General features: G+C 31.4%; 4 protein-coding genes across 13 annotated transcripts; 2 read left to right on the forward strand and 2 right to left on the reverse strand.

Moving 5' to 3' along the window:
* The first annotated feature begins 825 nt into the window (after positions 1-825).
* On the forward strand, positions 826-3,274 carry LOC148239228 (NADH dehydrogenase [ubiquinone] 1 alpha subcomplex assembly factor 3). Its single transcript, XM_088199243.1, has 6 exons — positions 826-912; positions 976-1,081; positions 1,151-1,209; positions 1,296-1,389; positions 1,461-1,600; positions 3,035-3,274. The coding sequence occupies exons 1-6, from the start codon at positions 839-841 to the stop codon at positions 3,150-3,152; spliced, it is 591 nt and encodes a 196-aa protein (XP_088055369.1). The 5' UTR covers positions 826-838; the 3' UTR covers positions 3,153-3,274.
* On the reverse strand, positions 3,261-7,908 carry Nnp-1 (Ribosomal RNA processing protein 1 homolog Nnp-1). 2 transcript variants are annotated; one of them, XM_088199222.1, is made up of 10 exons: positions 7,596-7,908; positions 6,677-6,826; positions 6,412-6,606; positions 6,168-6,350; positions 6,001-6,092; positions 5,376-5,528; positions 5,144-5,304; positions 4,831-4,955; positions 4,512-4,764; positions 3,261-4,443 (listed from the first exon to the last, which is right to left on the reverse strand). In XM_088199222.1, the coding sequence occupies exons 1-10, from the start codon at positions 7,833-7,835 to the stop codon at positions 4,364-4,366; spliced, it is 1,632 nt and encodes a 543-aa protein (XP_088055348.1). In that variant the 5' UTR covers positions 7,836-7,908; the 3' UTR covers positions 3,261-4,363. The 2 variants fall into 2 exon arrangements, with proteins under 2 accessions (XP_088055348.1, XP_088055341.1); XM_088199215.1 differs by having other exon boundaries at positions 3,261-4,764.
* An 889-nt stretch (positions 7,909-8,797) lies between these two features.
* On the reverse strand, positions 8,798-10,201 carry Fancl (E3 ubiquitin-protein ligase Fancl). Its single transcript, XM_088199231.1, has 5 exons — positions 9,728-10,201; positions 9,522-9,668; positions 9,287-9,460; positions 9,045-9,211; positions 8,798-8,975 (listed from the first exon to the last, which is right to left on the reverse strand). The coding sequence occupies exons 1-5, from the start codon at positions 10,095-10,097 to the stop codon at positions 8,871-8,873; spliced, it is 963 nt and encodes a 320-aa protein (XP_088055357.1). The 5' UTR covers positions 10,098-10,201; the 3' UTR covers positions 8,798-8,870.
* Positions 10,202-11,575: 1,374 nt separating this feature from the next.
* On the forward strand, positions 11,576-22,035 carry Cul2 (cullin 2). 9 transcript variants are annotated; one of them, XR_015811559.1, is made up of 15 exons: positions 11,576-11,726; positions 11,897-12,009; positions 12,081-12,307; positions 12,379-12,472; positions 17,291-17,657; positions 17,723-17,808; positions 17,884-18,027; positions 18,099-18,206; positions 18,278-18,387; positions 18,476-18,686; positions 18,749-18,883; positions 18,949-19,102; positions 19,165-19,371; positions 19,442-19,897; positions 20,698-22,035. XR_015811559.1 is itself a non-coding variant. In XM_088199172.1 (15 exons), the coding sequence occupies exons 2-15, from the start codon at positions 11,950-11,952 to the stop codon at positions 21,394-21,396; spliced, it is 2,253 nt and encodes a 750-aa protein (XP_088055298.1). In that variant the 5' UTR covers positions 11,576-11,726; positions 11,897-11,949; the 3' UTR covers positions 21,397-22,035. The 9 variants fall into 9 exon arrangements, 6 of the variants coding, with proteins under 6 accessions (XP_088055298.1, XP_088055278.1, XP_088055314.1 ...); XR_015811558.1 differs by having other exon boundaries at positions 11,576-11,610; XR_015811562.1 differs by having other exon boundaries at positions 11,576-11,610; positions 17,735-17,808.
* Positions 22,036-22,115: the final 80 nt, after the last annotated feature.

The following is a 22,115-nucleotide window of genomic DNA, read 5'->3' on the forward strand; positions in this document are numbered from 1 at the left end:
CCCCCATCGCTTGCTTGCTGCCACTCGTTCGCACCTAACCTGTTTAAATTTTAAAACGTATTTATACAGCAAAACGTCGTTGGCCATTTTTGTAGCCCAAAGGCCAAATCAGCAATGCGACGCAGCAGAAAGTTCATACCCATTGGTTTCTGAGTGTGGCATCATACTATTACATACATAGGTACTATCTTTTTAAAATTAAATTATATGGTAAAGCTTTTGTATCACCCATACTCGATTAAATTAACAAATCTACATAAATTAAATTTAAAAAAAATAATAAAAAAATTTAAACTAATAAACAATACGTATTCTATATAAAAATACATTTAAGAATTCGGATTATATAATTTTCTTAATGCAAGATAAATAAAGTATTCAAAAGGGTTCAGATTATTGTATGAAACATGTCTGCGTTACAGAAACTGCGTATCTAAATTAGATTTTCTTATCCTTAAAATTTGTACTGGTTAAGTGTAAGCGAGCGTTGGTCAGAAAATTAAACAGTGTAAGGTAAATATTATTACCAATTTAAATAATCCTCATTTAAAGAAAATTTGTTGACCATTAGTTTCAGATAGTGGCGCCAATATTATAAACAAGCACCTGATAATGTAATTAAATATAAGGTCGTTTTGCTCAAGGAGGACATTCTTCCTCAAAAGAGGACGTCTTGTCACCTTACTAAATAGTATGTAGATGTCTTTATTATTTTGCATTTATATTTGCTTATAAACGTGGAGAAATATATTATTTGTATAGAACGTTCAAGAATCTTTCACATGTTCGACAATACCCTAAACTTCAATTTGACACATAACCTCGTATCTTCGCGAGAATGATTTCTATGAGTTCTCTTTTCAAACTCTGCTATCACCCACTAAGAACAACGTTAAAACCATGCTCTTGGAGGTATATCTTAATGAACAATAATAAATACTTTCTGTTTTATATTTTAATCTAAAAAAAATGTAGTTTGTTAAAGTCTCGTTCTTACGCCTACGACTGCGCAGGAAAAACGACCGCCACAATTCTGAATAAGGAGAAAGAATTAGGATTATTCATAGACACGTATAGCAACGTAAGTGATTGGTTTTATAAATATTTTATTTTATTGATTGTTGGTTTAATCTATGATTGCTGTCGACAGGGTGGATTCAGACTCAGTAACGGAGTTATGATTGTAGGGCCAATAATATTGTTTCCAAGGTATGTTAAAATGAGTTAGCACATGTTGAGTAATTTAGTCGAATGAGTAAAAAGGTTGTACGTAAAGTTTTTGTCGTTACTTATAGGTCTGTATTGGCGTGGAAGGTTGGCAATCATGCGGACGTAAACGAAGAATCGTTGGGTATTTTTAAAATAATACAACCAAAAGTAGAAGTTTTGGTATGTTATATAATTAGCTGTTAAAATCACTTTTATGTATATAGATGTACAATAATGTATTTTTTGTTTAGATTATTGGCATGGGCACTTATGAAGATACTAAGTTATCCTATAAAAAATTGCAATCACTATTGAACGTGACTAGTAGTATCGAAGTATTAAGTACTGCCAAAGCTGTCGGTAGTTACAATTTTTTGATTGCCGAGGGAAGGTTAGTGACATTAAATTATTTTTCAGCTTAGATTTATAAGGCGGCTTCCATAAATCATGTCACAGGTTTTCGTGAATTTTTTACCCCTCCCTTACGTTACAAGACTCCTGTTTGTTTTACACTGTCACAATTCCACTGACCCCCTCCCCCTAAATCTGTGAAATAATTTATGGAAGCTGCCGCTGGTGAATTTTTAGTATGTACACTACACACGAGTATAATTATAAGCGTCCAATTACACTTAAACCTCTGCGATTAAAGCTTCTAAACCACTCAAAAGCAATTCGGCGCAATTTAAATGTCGTTTTTTATAAAAAACAAATTTTGTATTTTTGATCTTATTTTTGTATTATGTTAGAAACTATTAGTAGTAAGTATTAATTCCCTTAGATCTAAAAACTTATTATGTATCATGAAAAAAGATCATAGATAAATAGAGAAAAAATAAAACGCAAAATATTATTTTATGATTAAAAAACAAATTTTTTAGTTAACATTATTCGATAATATAAATGGTTTTAAAAAAAAAACAAATTTTATTCTTTGCTAATGCTAATAAATATGGATTATTCCTTTGCATTATACACAGCAAAAGTAAATTCGCCATCTTTTCTTTTTTAGGTTAAAATGATTTTTTCAAAAACACCGTAGAACAGGAAGACGTATGAACTCGATCGATCAATATTAGTTCAAGCTGACAGAACTGAAATCACATAAATTCCCATGTTTGTTACATCCAAAATGAAAATTAGCAAACCGTAAATGAATGAGCCGTAGTAATAACATACATTTTTATTACTCGAAAATATTGTCATGGCTAAAATAAACACCATTCGTTGAAAGATAAACACGTCCATTAACACAGTAATTATTAACTTTTTGTTATTGATTATTACAAATAATATATTTTTATATAAAATACAGAAGAAATTGAATGATTTAAAATAATTGATAACATTAATTATCTCACTGAAGTAACGCATGTGAAATGCGGCTTTCGAGCGCAATAGAAAAAGACCATGCCGCCATAGCATAAAAAAGTATGAAACATACTGGTATAAAAGACACCAATGTAAAAAATATAAACTTTTTAAATGAAATTTGATCAAAAATACCTTTCTCCTGTTTTGTCTGTAAGAAATAATTTCAAATAATTAAATTTTATGTTTCAATTCAATATACCGCGAACCACGTGTTAAGAATCGACGATTTGATTTGGTACATAAATTTAATTGAAAATACTTGAATTTATCTGCATTTAAAAAAAGGACCGGTGTAGTCAAGTAGTTCGCGACTTAAATGTACTAGTGTGTAGTGATATTATTTCTTCAAAGATTCATTTAGCGATCTTATAATTCAATTTGTTTTCTAAGAAATCCACAGCTTATGTAATATAAATATGACAATAAATTAACAAATCGCTTTTCTGTACAGAAACGTCGCAGCAGCATTAATTCCACCAGTCATAATTGATGTAACTACAGATGACATGATGACTGCATCATTAAGATCCAAAAAGTATATTGTAGAAAAAAATTGGCTTAAAATTTAACAAATTAGTATGTATTTGCCAATTTAATTTATTACAGAATTATAATTTTTAAACCGCAATGTTAGTGATAAATATTATATTAAGTTTGGTGGAAATAAAAAATACAAATGTTTTGACAAAAATATTATTTTCTTCAAAATTGTTTTTCAACAATAAAAAAAACAGAACATACATATTAACATTAATGTTTAAAAACACAGTTAATGTACATTGTTGATAAAAAAAATATACTCGCTAGTGCCTAGTTGATTCGTTAAAAATTCTACTATACTCCGTCAGTATACGCAATATCACTTCATTGGTTAGTTTTAAAAAATCATATTGACATATAAATAATATTTATTCTGATATATACACAAAAGTTATTATGATATTTAATGTATAGACATGCCTCAACTTGCATAACAGACTGAAGTGAAGGGCAGTAACCGAAAATCATCTCCATATCGACAAATATTGCCAAAAAGGATTGTTTGATACCGGTTAGAATATCGGACGGAGTATAGTGTAATTTTAAAATTAAAACAACCTTAATTTATTGAAATTATACTTTATGATACTCATAAATAATACATCGATAAAACTGTCGTTCCAAATAAATTATTCATTTGGAACTTATGGTCATCATGTAAAATACTATAGTATTATGAGTCTTAAATTAATTTGAAACAATTCATGCTTATCTCAGATCGTCACAAATTTAATTATAAAAACTAACTATAAGCCGCTCATCTAACATAAAACAGAATCACGGCCAAAAGGGAAAATTATATTACGAGCATACGATTCAAGAACCTTTGTTGAAACTCTTTAAATCCAAGGTGTACTTCTTCTTGTAAAACGGATTAACCGGAGACGGCATCGCGTTCGGTTTGAGGGAAGTCTTGCCCGGTTTCTTGCTACCGTCGTAGGGAATGTCCGGAGACTGTCTCACCGTCTTAAAATAATCTTGCACAGAGTGCATCGTGTTCTTGGCGATGACGATGTCCACTTTCTTGGAACCCGACTCCGACATTGAAAGGTTCGCCTTCTTCGTCTTGAGTTTGGATTTTGTTATTTGATTGTCAGTTTTGTTGAGTTTTCGCAATTGGTTCTTACTCGCAGGTATGACGATCTCAGTTTCACTGCCGTTCATCTTGGCTGCGGCTTTAGAATGGCCGTTCATCTTTATCGGCGTATCGCTTATACTTAGGTTTATGCTCGAGTCGATTTTACTCTTTGTTTTGTTTACGTCGTTCAGCAGCTGCTTGCTTTTGGGTGGCTTTTTGCTTTCGGTTTCGACGGAAGGATTCTGTGGAAGAGGAGTGCTGGATTTTAATTTGTTTTTGGATTTTACGGGAGTTTCAAATTGGGAGGTACCTCCGTTAGTCGTCAACGATTCTTCGACATTGTCGTCCGATTGATTCTTAGACTTCTTTTGCTTCTTCGAAACGGATTCACCGTTCGGTTTAGACTCGACAGTGTCTTTCGGTTTCGTTCTATTTTTAGGACCGTTGGAGAATTTTACAGTGAAGCCTGAAGTCTTCGAGTCGTCCTTGTCGTTTTGTTTTGCAATTGCATTTTTCTTTTTGTCCTTAGGACTTTCCGATTCGACTGGACTTTTCGCATTCTTCTATACATATACAAGAAAACAATCAAAATATATTCTAATTATTAAACTTCAAAATAATGCTCATACCTTATCAATTTTGGATTTTTTAGCTTTAGGGGGTAAATCTTCTTCGTCTTCATCTTCATCATCAATTAAAATATTCTTTTTTCTCTGCTTTGCCAAAAATCTTTTTTTTTGCGATTTACTTAATCCTAAAACACAAAAGTAATTGATTCTGTCATGTATAATCAGATATAAATACATTTGGATGTGTATATTATAACGACTTGATGCTGATCTTTTATCATATTTAATTATAATCAACAGATAACACTTTTTTAAGTGTTTACATCCAAAGCAAAACTATATATAATGTACATAAATATTATCAATTATTAACCTTTAAGATCATTAGATTCGTTCTTTTCTTCAGTGTCCATTTCAAATTGCAATAATTCAATAGCAGCGTCATCATAATTCGGCAAACGCAGCTCTGGATCGTCCGGTAGAATGAAGTTACTAATCTTAAATGGATAGTTTCCAGATGCCAATATTTCAAAGCTAGAGTTGAACGTTTCAAATATTATAACATAACTTTAACAATACGCATAAAAACACATATCGATATTTACTTTTTAATAATAGATTTCATTCCCTTCCGACTCTTAGCCGTACTCTCCAAATGCACTACAAGTTCTCGGAACATACTTGCTATACCTTCTTCGTCTACTGGAAGTTGCGGTATAACGGTATCGACGCGTCCAGCTCTAGGATCCAAAGCCGTTCTAATAAAAATAATATTTGATTAGTCGTGAAATACTCTCCCTCTCCATCGCTCGCGTGTTAGTAACTAGAGTGAAAGAGATAGGGAAGCATGCAAATTCTTCTTGAAAATAATTCATTTGTGTTTGTGTCCTTGTCCATTCAATAAAATGTGGAGAGCTAAATATCATTTATTAATCGCCGAAATTATAGAAAATTAGGGTATTTTGACAAAAATCTTTTTCTTTTCTTTTTTTCATTTTATGAATTCGTTGTATGTTTTTTATGCGAAGAATATCAATATTCCAAAAATGTCAAAATAATAACCTATTATAAATAAAGTTTAAGTTAAGAAAAGATAGTTTCAAAACAAGCAGTCCGACATATTGTTAAAAAAAAATTACTGAGGTGCATATTCTTTAAAATAAAATTCTCAGTACTTCTCAATACCTTACAAACCTTGACTTAAAATAATTAAATAATAATATAACTCACTGTTTAGGGGTTTCTTCTTCAATAATTTCGTTTTCATCGTCGCTAACTTCGACCTTCTCCATTGCATCGATACTTCCACCAGGAAAACCTGCCTACATATCGATTATATTCATGTGAATACAGAGCCATGAATTTTTATTTATTAAAATTATACAAAATATACTTACACTTTTCCAAGCCTGTACTTTATTGTTGTATTCAACTCCGAGATCCGTCTGTTTGATTAAATTGTCAAATATGTTGTAAACGATGGATCGACTGAGTCGAACCTCTCCTCCGTAACACACGTACATGGCTAAAGGCTTGATCATTCTTGTCACGGCTTCTTTCGATATATTTCCTTCACTCACCTATAACAAATGATTTAAAATTAATCAATCTTTATGAGTCTCGAGAAATTAAATACGATACCTTAGCAATTTCTTCCATCCAACAGTCGACTAAATGCAGCTGTAGACCGAGACACATCCGAGTTTCGGACGTAGCGGCCGATGCGAACAATCCACCTTCACCAGTTAGACAAGACAAAAGTGAATCTGTCGCTTCTTCGCTCCAATTGACCTTTTTAATTGAATACATCATCCCTCTAGTGACTCGTCTCGCTAACTGCATAGAACAAATATTTAAAATAAGTATATCAAAGATAAAATTGAGCCGGAACACTTGGGATACTTACCATTAAAAATTTGTCTATTCTGTGTTGATCGATGCCAAACCAATCGTTGGCTATGGTTTTCAAGAAACACTTATAGAACAGTATGGACGTAGAAATCTTTTCTTCTCCGAAGCATGTGAACAATTTGGCGATGTCTTCACATAGTTCCTCCTTAAAACATTACATAGATCAGTGACGAGCAAGTTGCAGAGGTTTTTCTATGAACTCATTTTTAAACACTCATATGTTTGGTGATCAGTTCAATGAGAAATGTCTTAAGAAAATCTTTTAAAATCAAGAGACATTTATTAAATGTTACTTTTTCAGATGAAAAAATAAATCGAATACAATTTTACAATAAATATGTGTTTTTTTATTTGTTATTTGCTGTATTCTTATTTGAAAAAGAACGAATTCCAGATTTAACGTTAATAAATACTTTTATTTATACACAATTATAAATGACATTTTTGAATTAGATTCGTTGCAGTTATTCATGGGGTGTTCCCGTTCTGACATTCTGAAATTTAAATAGGTTAGATACGAATGAGCGGCAGCGAGTGAACGTTGGTCAGAACAGTGAATACCCCATGAATAGCTCTGCAATGAATCTATTTACATTTATAATTGTAATATAATGAATAAATATTTTTTTAGAATAAATTTAACCTCCGATAACAGGAAAGTACCACTACAACTGTTCTATATCTATTCAATATTCAATTAAAAAGAAATTCCCGTTAAATTTTATTAGATCTCAATGACTGAATTATCGATAGAATATAAGTATTTTTAGAGAAAAGTTAAAAGAAAAACTTGAGTACATAAAGTAGCACATTTATTTTGCTAAAGTGGTCGGAATACTCCTTCATATATAGAAATTTGTCCAAGAGCGGGTAAAATTTGGAGGTTATACATGCACAAACAAAGTTACACATACCTGCACCAGGGGCTTGTCAGACATCCAGACGCAATAGAAGAGCCCCTTCCACAGGCGCATGAAGTCATGTTCGGAAAAGTCAAAGGTCGAAGCGGCTCTGCAGGCCAGCCAGCGGTGCAGCTTCTTCAGAACCTTATTTCTGGTCCTGGCGTCGTTTCCTGCCAGCGCCTTGGCCAGCTGTAGCTCCCTGGCCACTATGCGCTGCCTCTGGGCCAACAGTCTCGGGTGTATGGGGGCCATGCCGCGTGCTCATGCCAAACGTATCGTATCGTGCTTGTACGGTGCGGTTCGCTCGGCTCTATGGCAACACTGAAATCGTGGCGAACGAGTGACAAGTGGCATGCGCGTGGAACTTCACTATTTATTTTCTTTCACTTTATTATCCTCCTTTTAATTTTCAGCAAAAACAATCATTTATGCATTATCATATACAAAGGCATGTAAGATTTTATTGGTCCATATTGAGTGAATCTTGGAATTGCATTTATGTTTTTATTCATTCATTTATTAAAAATAAATAAGTCGGGGAATAAGGCACATTATGATAAGAAGTTTAAATAAGGTGCATATTTGAGAATAAGAGTACTTAAGAATATAATTATTAGATTGGTTATTTGGCAATTAAGTGTATAATAGTTACATCATAATACAATATGTACGTTCGGCGGACGAGGCACCGCCGTACGTCAAACTTCCTTCGAATTTCAGAAAATAATTTTGCTCCCCTCCGCTACCGTTACGTCAGTGTTATTTTTACTGTACTCATAAAATCATTCAAAATAGAAGTGCTGTCGATATGTGCGTTTCTTGACTTGCAAGGTAAATTATAGGAGTGTAATCCAACTATTACCGCCTTTTTTTACGTATGAATATTGACGAAAGAGAAAGCCCTACAATATCTAATTTCTAAATGGAGTGTAGTAATTGAACAATTCAAAATATGCATAAATTTCTATACAACACATATCAATTGATGTTTTTGACATTGTTTATTTTTATATGATCATTATAAGTAGCATATAATAGTGCAGTAATTCATATTCTATTTAATAAAGATAAATATATTTCTACCACTTAAAATGTCTTTTCTATTAGGTAACAAATTTAATCTTTGAAATATTTTATTTATTAATTAAATATCTTTCAAATAATAATCTATGAGCTAAATTTATTTGATAAAAAAAATATAAAAAACATCCACCTAATGATTTTTTAACTTTATTTAAAAAAGAAAATAGTAATAAAGTATTTCTGAACATAAAGGAATGCAAATTTTCACATTAAGTGTACAATTGGACACAAAATAGCATTAGAGCAATTTGGACATTTCCCATGAATAGTATTAAAATGCTGCAAGTTGCTCGATACTGCCGCTAACCACTAAAAAAAAAAACTTATATTACACATATATTATAAAACAAAAAATATATTATCATATAAATTCAATACCTGATACAAACACATTGTATGAAAATGGTTGTTACAATTTTCACACATGATAGATGGCAGTGAACCATTTTCATCATGACTATCAAAGCAAATACAACATTCCATTTCATCAGATTGTTTATTATCTTTGTCTTCGATATCGCTTTTATAGGGAAACTCCGGTAAGCCTGTAAAAGCAATAATCAATAACATATAATATTCTAAATTAATGATAAAATAATAATTTGTTAATATTATAATACCGAACATATGTTGAAGATTTAATATGAATGTTTCTTCAGTATCCCATTCGTTAATTTCACTTTGAATCCTTGTTAGAAAGTGATTTGTGAATTTGTTTAATCCTAATAATTTAACATGCGGTGGTTTATTCGCACACAGAATATCAATAGTTAGCAAGGCCGTTACGTCTTTATCTATAGTGATTAATAATCGATTATAATATGGTCAAGTAATTGATTAAAAATAATTAAGTACCTAGAACGATTCTGCGATAATTATCTCTACACGTTGGATTTACTGGATCGATTACCCAACAGTTCACATCTATGCTGTTCATGACTTCTAAGTATTCTTTTAAATCAAAAAGGCACTTTTGAAATGCGTTTATGGCTTCGTTTAAATCTAAAAATTTAGCATCATATATAAATCAATAAAAAATTAATATTTTTAATGAGCAATACCTTCGAAATATTGAGATAGAGCTTTCATTTCCGGAAGAGTGTGATTTTTAAATTTAACTTTTGAGTTTTTCTCAAACTCCATTGTGAAGAAATGCTTATATTCCATACTATCGGAGCAAGCGAAACGGACGGAATCCAGCGTTTTATTAACGCTCACGTCTAAATGCTTGTGAGTGCGCTGTATTATTTCCAATTCACGCGTTAGATTCAATTTGTGAAGAACATCCCTGTATGCATCCGAAGAAATATTTACAATGTCTTCTGCAAATATTTCGTCTAACTGTTCCACATACTCCGATAAAGTTTTCGGATTATCGTTTAATATTTTTGCATATTTTTTTAGTTTTGATTCCATTGAACTTTCTGGCATGTTACCGATTTCTTTCGTAATACGCGAACTAATTCTATTTGACAATTGAAGCGCGCCGGATAATGTTGCTATAATTTAACTGTCAAACTTTAGTAGATTAATTCGGCCATGAACAATCAACGTAATAGAAAATTTTATAAAACAAGAAAATAATAATAGATTGGATATATGTCATTATTAATAATAAAATAAAAAATCATTCATAAAAAATCAGGTATTTATTTGGAAGTGATATTTCTTCCACAAGTTCTATATAATAATAATATAATATGTACTCAATATTCATAAACATATATTGTAAATAAATCTCACGCTGACACATTGAAGATTACTGAATTATACATTATATATCTGTTTTTGGAAAGCTGTTTTATTAAAAAAATCTATTAATAAAAATACATTGAGTATTTTGTGAACGAATTCCGCTTACCTTTTCCACCCTAAGCATGTGACATCATTTATGGAAGCCGTCTTACTTCAAAACTCAACTATTGCATACCAGTTAATATGTACTAAACGAATTTTGAGATAGTACTCATGAAGTTATTAAGTACCGATATTTTTGCAATCGTAATAGCTAGACAAATTCAGATGAAAAGTTGGTCTCTTTTAATAGACTTATAAACACATTGACAAAAAATCCTAATATAAGTTTAAAATATTTGAACTCTCATTTTATTTTGTGCCAATATAAGTTGCACATATTTTTATCATTTTGATTTCATTAAATGACATGTATTTTTCTGACTTAATTCAAGGGGGAGCAAATTCTCCCCTCTTCAATTTAAGAGCTTAATTTTTTGTCCTTGAATAAAAGAGTAGAATAATTAATGCTGAATTAATCTATTGGCTAATTAAGCTATATAATGTAGTCATGAAATTAGTAGCGAGTGTAGTTTAAATTTTAAAACATGTCATGAAATTAGTAGCGAGTGTAGTTTATATAAAAATAAATTCGTATATTTAAACATTGGTCAAATTCGGCCCTGTTAAACAAATGCACAAATCAGATTGAGTGACTCTTAAAAAACCTTTTGATGGATTAAGTAAAACTGATTAATTTACGCTTACACGTGAAAAGTTATGCCATTTTTATTCTTTGATAGTTTTCTACTGTGACTTTTACATCCTATAACTGAACAGCCCTTCATAATATTTAATACACAACCGATTTTTGAAAATAATAATAAAAGCCGACTGACACAGTAGACAGAGTTATGACTTGGACAAAGTTTGTTTTTCACTACGAACGCCGCTTCTATATATTCTTAATTTTGTGCGCATATGCAATGGGTCTAAAAAATATTATTGACAAAATATAAAATATGCTAATTTTGTGGGGCACTGCTGCAAAGTACAAATAAAAAATGTTCTTATTTCTAGGACAAAAATGAATAATATTTATTTTGATTTCTTAGTGATGTTCCACGACTAGCGTAGGGATGTGTCACTTAATCGTTCGCACTAATAGACAGATCGGTCGTAGCGGAGCTTTCGTCGATTTCGGCCGACGGTAAGTGTTGTCTCGCAATTAGCTGACTTTGTTTCTCATCAGCTAGCCGTCGAACGTCTCGTTCGTCTCGTCGATTCGAATAAGTGCTGACTAATTATATCATTCCTTGTGTCAAGGTTGTTTTCGAGCGGTTGCCAAATGTTTACAATTTTCAGCACAATCATTCACGGAATAAATTTTATTTTCGTCCGACTCCATAGCTCTCTTTATTTAATCGGCAACTCGTCCGGAACGTTTTCACTTACTTTCTCAAATTTGACATTCGTTTATAATATATTCTTTACAGACTGATAACAATCAACCAAAAAAACCAACATAGTTTAATGATAACGTAACAACATGTCTTTAAAACCGAAGCAAATAGATTTTAATGCGACCTGGAGCGGCTTGTGCGAAACTGTACGTATCAATTTGTCAATACTGTCAAAATAAACGTAACAAAATGACCATAAGTTAATTGCGCAAATCAGATTCATGGAGTGGTGACACTCGGACGGGTCAATCGAGAGTCGTGGAACAATAGATTCTCGGACGTGTATTCCTTGTGCGTGGCTCACCCGGAACCTTTGGCTGACAAGCTGTATTTTGAGACCAAAAAGTTCTTGGAGCAACATGTCAGCAACATGATGGTGAACGTCGAAGGCGAATCTAATTATGCCAGTACTGATGAAACCGAAGGCGAAGCTCTATTACAACGGCAAGTATTTTAAGCTTTATAAATGAGGTTTGTAAATATTTGCTTTGTGACTAATACTTTTTTGATTTTAGATATTTTCAAGCGTGGACCGAGTATAGTCAAGGAATAAATTATCTCAATTACCTTTATTTATACCTGAACCAACAGCATATCAAAAAGCAAAAGGTATAAATCAATTTATATATAGAATTGTCCTATTTTATAGTTTACAACAACTGAATCGAAATACACTATTTTTTGCATGAAGCGCTAACCTATGCTTTAACGTTTTAATCATGTGCCTTATAATGACAGCTGAAAAAAGATATTATATATTAACCATAAGTAAATTTTTATGGGTAACATAAAATAATAATTTATTTAAAAAAAACAAGTTTCCTAACAATGTTTTAACATTACTACGAAAGTTGTTGTGAAATTTTCAATATTAAAATACCGATTAATAATAAGAGTAAAATTTTCGGTATTAAAATACCGAAAATTTCACTTTTTCTATTTTAAGAATTCATAATTATAATATAGAGTACAATACTGAACTTAATGTGATCTTTATTTATTATAAATGTTCTTCGCACTATAAAAGACGTTAATCCAATGCGTTACTACAATCAAAAACTACTAATTAACACTGAGACACTAGACTCGAATCATGCTTTGTATATCAGTTTCATATATTTCATTAATCAAAGTTATTATTACCGCTTATTTTAATTGTTCATTACAATATTCATCCGAGAGATTAGGAAAACCTTATCTGTGATGGTCGATTGAAATTATAATTATTTGAAAATGACTAATTACGATAATCCAGATATGATAGAAATTAAAAAACTTTAGGGCTTACATGCGATTCAAACCTAGATTTTCAGTTATTACTCATCGACTTATGCCACTGGTCTATTGTGTTGGTCAAATGGACACATAAAAACAAAATCGACTATTATCAGAATGATACGATTTTCGATGCAACTTATTTCAGCATGTTATTATACCATACATAAAAATTTAGTGATATTGTCTTTGTAAAAATGCTTACAGATTTTTTGCATAAAAATAATACAAATTTGATACATCAATAAATATTTTTTTTATACACAAGATTATTTACTTGTATAAACAACATAGCTGCAATGAATTCCCTCTAAAATTATTAACCACAAATATATGACACAATTAAAGCTTGAACTGTTGAAGAAAATAGTTCTAATGGTATGGTTTAGGGTTCTCAATCGAATATTCAATTATTCGACAGATTTTCGACTATATGAATATTCGAATAATTGATTGAATATTCGTTAAATATTCATTTGTACTATCTCGAATGAAATTTGAAAAAAATATTAATACGAAACATCTTAGCAACTCAGGTAGTTCTTTTTCTCTCAATATACCCGAGTCTTGCTTCAAAATCCATGGTCCTTTATACTCTTTTAATTTGTTTCAAATGCGAGGCTTCTTCTTAACAAAAAAAATGCTTTTACGCCTTCGGAAAACACTTGTGAATAGAATGTTTATCGCCCGTATTTACTATGACCGAAATTCGTAGAATTCGTTGTTTGTTGAAAAGGTCCACCCTTCATAATTGTTTAACGCTTCTCTGAATGATAAGTGTGCGTCGCAAGTTTTTGTGAAGTTTGTGTTGTTTTATAATTCGATCATGGTTAATTTATTTCTAGTATTTAAAATGTTGAATTAATTCAATTGCAGCTTATCTTTATTCTGGTGATTTTAAAAAGCTTATATGGCATCTCTGATTAAAAAGTATGTAATCATAAATTAAGCATTTTCCTTTTAACCCCCTCACTTATCAGTTGTTCGCATAGCATTGTGCTATGCGTATTTTATAGAATTCAAAAAGCTTAACAATTATAAAAATAATCAATTATTACTTAAATAAATAATATTTTACGGACAATTGATTTTTGCACTAATTGTTAAATAAATTTATAGCGGTAAAATCCGAGAAAAAAATACGAATATATTCGAATATTCGATTACTTCGTCCATTTTTTATTCAATATTTGAATAGTTGATAACTATGAATAATTGAGAACCCTAGTATCGTTTTAAGAAATAATTTATCCAATAATATAGAAAGGAAATAAAATGGCCTATGATTATTATCATGGGATAAGTGTCTAAGAAATATCTATAAAATATTCTCGAATATATTGCGTTGTAAAATCCATACCAATAGATCGTCCAGAAGAGCTGCTTGAAAAAGGACACGAGTATAACCAAAAATTAATTAAATCTGTTTATTGATTTTAGACAGGCCTTTGAAAAAGTAGATACCACAATTGGAAATCCCAGAAAAGTTTCCAGTTTTAAACCATGGCCTAACTCAGTGGACGGCAAACTTATTAGCCAAAGAGCCAAATATGTACATTACCACGATTAAAAAAAAATTGAGAGCCAAATCTATTTATTAATTTAGCAAACCTTTATTATAATTTTCCAAATCAACACAAAGACGTTCAAATTTAGAGCTCCATATTTCCTTATTTTTTAAATTCGGCGCGTCTTGCACGTATGCCCGTGGATATTTGTGCCAGAGCCGCACTTAAGGGGCCAAAGAGCCGCATGCGGCTCCGGAGCCGCACTTTGCCGACTTCTGGCCTAACTAACTACTACTAACAAATCCCTTGGAGATTATTCGTGGATTAAGACAAGATGACACCATATTGACCGTGTTATATAATATTAAATTAAATCTTAAATACCACAATTTTCATAGAGGTATATCAATTTGTACAGTATAGTAGTTGAACATCAAATTAATATATATATTCTGAAAAGCAAGGAATTAATGAAAATATTAGAAATGACTGTTCTCTAGCTTCTCTGATTATTAATGAAGCCATATTTAAAAAAGCGGTAAGTTAGGAACTATCTAAGACGTCATCGGGTGGGCATATGCATCCCTTTGAATTTAGCCAGAAAAATGCATGTCATTTAATTAAATACTATGAATCTTAATAAAATCGAAATATAAAAAAATATGAAATGCCGTCACTGATTCTAAACCAGAAATTCTCAGGTTATCTCTCATAGAAAATCTAAGTAAAATAGGCTCGACTGTATTCCGAAATTTTTTTAAATACGTCATTTCAGTGAAATCATATTGGATACATTTTCACCGGTAGATATATATTTTTACCAGTGAAAATATAATTTATCTGGCAGCTGCTAGTAAAATTATATGATTTCAACTTTTCATACGTAGTAATATATACATTTATTTACTTATCACTATTTATTCACATGCAATGTATAAATGTTAAGTGAATGTGTATTTTTCAGTGAAGTTATTTAATGAAGTTAAGCTAGTGGAAGTCCTAATACATTTTCACCAATAGATATATATTTTTACTAGCAAAAATATAATTTAATTGATAAGCGCTAGTGAAATTATATGCTGCTCTATAAAATCAATGAAACTTTTTTTGACAGTAACAAAACATCTATTTTCTGTTTAAACCCAAACCTAACCTAATTATAGTTTTAGAACTTTCATTAGGTAACGTCCAAAATATTTCTCTCAGAGGAAAATAAGCAAAAGAAGTACAGACAGATGTCGCATCTCTTATATTACTCCATAATATGTCTGCACTTTGATATTACACTATGTTAATATATGATAGGTATCAATTGTTTTTTGTTGACACAATTTTACTGCTTTTGACATGGATTTTTGACTTCTGAGAAGGGATAATTGTTTTTTGTGCTCTCCTATTGGTCAAAATTCGTGCTTCGTTCGATTTTCACTTACTGTAAGTCATAATATTGTTATAAAAAGTCTTAATGTGAATGCTTCATAATCAAGCATTTCCACTGCAACGGGGAAATCAAACAAATAGAGATAAAAGCCAGACCTATTATTATTGGAGATAGATGTTATCACAGCTGCAGGAGACTTCTGAGGTCAAGATCTCTATACAGAAACATTAATACGAAAATATCCAAAACAATTTAAGACCAGTTGTGGATAAGTGCAGAGAGAAGAAAATATAAAGTTTTTAAACAATTATGCGTATTCCAACGGATGTCTATAAGCATTTCAAAACATGTCCATTAAACGATAAATGTCAACTATCTACATCGAAGCAGTTACAGAAACCCCAGATTACACATTTCATAAAATATAACGGCTTCGTTAAATGTATTGATTTCAATGGTCTGATAAAATCTGTATTATACAATAACAAAGGGGTTAAAGGATCAAGGACTGTAAGAGATATTGAAGTTCCCACATTTCCTCAAAGATGTATATATATATGCCAGAATACGGCCGTATTAAATCACTTATGCCGGTTCCTTCAAAACCTTCAGAATATTCATCTAGAATTACAACTTCGAAAAAATGAGAGTTCATTGGAACTCGCACCAAGGTGAATCTACAAGAGTGTAATTTGCTCTTTGATACAACTTGTAAAATACGAAAATAGACACACATATATACAGTAGACCCCACAATAACACGGTAAATTGGGGATGTGCTATCTGGGTGCCCGTTACTTTATGTGTGAGCGAGCCAAAGAGAGAATATCTTACCATACACACCTGATTCATACATACGTATTGCAAAAAATTGTATGATTTTTTTCTAGTTCCCCAACTACATGTACCCAAATAGTACGTCCCCAATTTACCGTGTTATTGGGGAGGGAGGGGTCTACTGTATCATTATTTCAAACCATTTTGTATTTAAAACTGTATAGATAAATCTGTTTACTGACAGGTTCCGCACTCATATTTAAATCTTAGCTGTTTTTTTAAGTAAACTTGCTGTCTTAAAGGAATTTTGTTGTCGACCATTACAAATTTTTAATTTGGGGTTGTTACAAGACTGAAGACAATTAAATTTTGTGCCAAAATTGACGTTAAAACGCTAATAACTTTCATATTAATCAATATAATGTATTTATATTTTGGTATTGTTATAATATGATGGATTCAATTAAAATCTTATCTATTTTTTAGATGTCTGAAGCAGAAGTTATATACGGAAACACGGATGCCAGCACGGAAAAAATGGAAATAGGCGAGTTGGGTCTGATAAGTTGGGAGAACGCCCTCAATACACTTTTAAGGGAAAGGATTAAGAGAGCACTTCTGGCAGGCGTTCAGGCGTCTCGCGAAAACCGTCCTCATCAAGTGAACATCATCAAAACTGTGATACACAGTTTCGTCGAAATGCAACAATTCAAGAAAAAGAACCCTCTGGATCTGTACATGAGGATGGTGGAAGAGCCTCTCTTAGAGGCGACTGGAGAACATTGTAAAAGATTAGCGGCAGATCTACTTCAGAGGTGTAACGTCTCAGAATACATGAAGGAAGTATTGGCCGGTAAGGGAATAAAATATTTTTTGCAATATATTTATATATAAGATACACGAATGCGATTTTAATAGGATTGGAGCAAGAAATGGATAGAGGAGGACAATTTCTTCACACTTCGTCCCTTGGTAAACTTAAAAAAGTATACGAAAAGCAGATGGTACGTTTTATATTAATGATAGTATATATCTATTAAATCAGTTGATTAATGAATGAATTTTTAAACAAACTATAGGTAGAAGACAATCTAGACTTTTTACACGGAGAATGTAAATTGATGGTCGAAGAGGAAAGGGAAGAAGATTTGCGTAATATTTACTTATTGTTGAAACCCACCGCCTTAACATATTTAACCGAAATTATATCAGAACATATTAAGGTTTTAATTATTGCTATATGATTTATAAATATTAATTAACACATTTAATAATTAATTAATTATAATTTCAGAATCAAGGTTTAGAAGCATTGTCGAATTTACAAGGAGACAAAGTGCATAATCAATTCGTAGAAAAAATGCTGTCGATTTATAACAAATTTAAAATACTCATTGATCAAGTAGGCCGAGATACTAAATAATTTTAAAAATAAAATTTAAGCATTATTTACTTTATTTTTATTTTAAATAGGTTTTTGCTGGAGATAAGGTCTTCATAGATGTTTTAGACAAAGCCTGCGCCTCAATAATCAATGCTTCAGCCGTTGATCAGCCGTGTAAGAGTCCGATATATCTCGCAAGGTAACTAACGGATACAATTTTTAATGTTAAAAAATTCTCGACTACTATCTTTATGTTATTATAATACTCTTTGATGTAATATTTTTAGATATTGTGATGGTTTATTGAAGAAAAACACCAGAGGCTCTTCGGAAACAGAAGCCGAAGATCGTCTGGCGTCATCGATAGTAATATTCAAGTACATTGACGACAAAGATGTCTTCCAAAAATATTATTCTCAACTCATGGCAAACAGGCTTATTCACCAGCAGAGTTATAGCATGGAACAAGAAGAACTTATGATCAAGAGGCTCAAAGAGGTATTTTTAAATTTCAAATAATAAATAGTCAGCGCCTTAAACTCCATAAAATTTAATTTCAGACATGCGGTTACGAATTTACAAATAAATTATTGAGGATGTTCACCGACATGACCATATCCGGCGATCTCAATTGTAAATTCCAAGATTATCTGAAAGAAAACGATGTGAATCCCGGTATTGGTTTTAGTATACACGTGAGTGATTAATATTGATTTGCGTTTATTATATTGATATGATTATATTAAAATGCTTTTTAAAGGTTTTACAATCAGGTGCTTGGCCCTGGAGCGGAGCCAACGCTTACGCAGCTCCAATACCGATTCAATTAGAGAAACCTATTCAATTATTCGAAACGTTTTACAATACTTTATATAATGGGCGTAAATTGACATGGCTGCAACATCAATGCATGGGTGAGATATATTTTGAGTTGCAATTGCTTATATTTTTTATTGCTTATAAGAATAATATTTAGGTGAGCTGAGAGTGAGTTATCCTAGAAAAACATATCTGATCACCATGCAGACGGCTCTGATGGCACTGATGCTTGAATTCGAAAGTACCAATACTTTAACAATCAGCGAATTGATGAAAGCCAGTCGTTTAACAACAGATCATTTGGCTAGACACCTTTCGTCTTTGATTGAATTTCAACTGCTGGTCGCCGAAGGCAAAATTAGCGGTAATTGGAATAATATTAAAATATGTATTTTATAATAAATGTATATGTATTGTGTTATTTTTTATTTCAGATGTCAACACTGTCATTAGGTTTAATTTAATGTTTACGAATAAAAGGACAAAGTTACGTATACCGCTATCGATGAGCGGAAGCGCAAGCGGTCGAGATCAGAGCGAAGCTGAACGCACGACGGCTTCCGTAGAAGAAGACAGAAAAATGTTTTTGCAGGCAGCCATTGTAAGGATAATGAAAGCAAGAAAGGTGTGTATTATTACTATCTTATCATTTATTTTTTTTACTATTACTAGGGTGGATGAAATAAAAACCTTTAATATATTTTATTTAATAATTGATTGATCATTTTTCTACGTAGTTTTCATGGCGTTTAATACTTAGAAAGTGTATGGGTACATATATAAAATAAAATTGGTGTGGTGCCTGCTGTACCTCTTCATCGGACCTCTACCGCTCTCCTCCCATTGCCAAACAATTTAAAATCACAAGCATTGTTATGTTGCAATAAAACGCATCATTTTGATTTGAGTGTTCCAAATTTACCTCTCCTTCATTTCATAATCTTGCCTGCAGAGGTGTGTAATTTCTTCAGTCTTTTGTGAAAAGGTTTAGTGCTTCTTGGTTTAGTGAACCCATATTTCATCACCAGTAACAATTCTTTCTAGGAATCACTTTTTGCTTCAAAGCGCTGCAAAATTATCTGGAAGGCATTAATACGTTTTGTTAATTCTGAAACTAAAGTGATAGCCTCAAAATAGTTTGTTCACTGTTTCTCGGTGATTTTTTATTAATTTAGATATCACCATTAAGCTCTGTCGTTTTGGAGCTTTCTAGTCCACTTATACACTTGCTGGAGTGACAGACATGCATCACTATTCTGAACTTTTACTGATTACTAACACTACTTTTACTGCATTTATGTAGTGTTCTTATCTTAACATTACCAACGGGTCAAGTAATATCTACCCGCTTTGTATTCCGCTCCATTGGACGGGTAGTGACTACCTTTTACGACTTCTGATGTTTAACGACGGGTTTGGTAGTATATACCTACAAAAACTAAAGCGTTTTGTGCTGCCTTCTATGAATCAATGCTTATACTTGAAGAAAAAAAATATTTCAATGCACAATTATTTTTATTTTTGCCGCTGACTTCCATATGAGGGATCATCAAAAATAAAAACCCGAGATGCTAGTATAATTTGATCGTAAATTATTTTTTTAGCATTGTAAACACGACAAAGCTATAAACATAAACATTTTAACCTATGGAAGATTGAAATATAATTTTATATATGATAATTTACGTAGTTCAGTAGTGTCCCTTAGTGTTCTAACCAAATTTTATTCAGAACCATTTGTTTTATTGTTTGTTCAGAGAAATGCATTAAAACATTCAAATTTCATAAAATTATATTCAATGTGGATATACTACATTTTTTGTGGAAACAAAATCAACGTCAACTGATGCTCAAAAAAAGCATTTTTTATTTTATTTTATTTATATTGAGTTTCAAAATATTTAGTTTCTTTGTAAATATTTTTTCAACTAGAAATAAAACAAAGTAGAATAAAACAAATTTCACGTTTTTAATCTTGATTTTAGGCGACCCACAGATTTATAACCACTGATAAAATAATTTTAACATATGTACTAATATAATTCTGTGCATTTGATAATTTTGTTTTTTAATTCAAAAGTTATCATCTTTGTGTTGCGCAAAGTTCTCGCGAAACTCCCCGTTTTTGCACATCACGCAGCGAAAAAATGACGTGACGGTCAAGTGTTAATAATTCCAATAAAATAATGAAAATGATGAAGTATTGATCTTTATTATTTATATTTTTCAGTTATTGAAGCACAATGAGCTGGTGCAGGAAGTTTTGGGTCAAGCAAAAGTAGCCTTCTCGCCAAATGTAGCTATGATAAAGAAATGCATAGAGATCCTAATCGAAAAACAATATATTGAAAGAACTCTCGTTAGTGACGAATACAGTTATCTAGCGTAATACAATTTATGAATTATCTATGTATACATACTAATATTAATTATAAATAAATTAATTGTATCACGATTGAGGCGAAGCAAAGACGAGCTGCCCCGGTTATAGACCTGATTTATTTACAAGTTTACTTAGATGAAATTGATAAAGAAAGGTTAATAATCGCTTTTTTACCCTTATTTTGTTTGTACGTTTTTGTGTTTTATATATTTGTTGATAATATTCGTACATAATATATGTAAATAAATATTTGCTTTTTTATACTAATTAGTGAAAATGAATAAATCGTGTTATAAATATATGTTTTCTTGTACTTACGAATCGCCAGTGAGACTCATAATCCAGTATAAGATGCTACGTATGTGATACCTACATATTTACAGACGGTTCAAAACTTGCAATAAAATTACTCATGATGATTTGTCAATATTTAGATTGTAAGCATTTCTGTAGAGTTCAATGTTGATCGATATCTTTTGTTATACTTGTTATTGCGCATTTCTTATAAATTAAGTGCCGTATGGATGTGTAACCATTTTTGTCGACTGTTTAAACATAGCGCACAATTATTTTTTATGGAAATTTCTATATTATGTGCAAGTTTAAGAAATTGGTATCTATAATATATTGAGGTTTGTAAATAAATTTGTTTTATTTGATTTCCATAACCATATCCTTATATATGAACGAAAATGTACAGTAGCTTGAAAAAAAAACGCATAGCT

This window comes from Plectrocnemia conspersa, unplaced genomic scaffold (genome assembly GCF_051122295.1).
Source record: "Plectrocnemia conspersa isolate PC_06_02 unplaced genomic scaffold, ASM5112229v1 ptg000001l, whole genome shotgun sequence".
NCBI lineage: Eukaryota > Metazoa > Arthropoda > Insecta > Trichoptera > Polycentropodidae > Plectrocnemia > Plectrocnemia conspersa.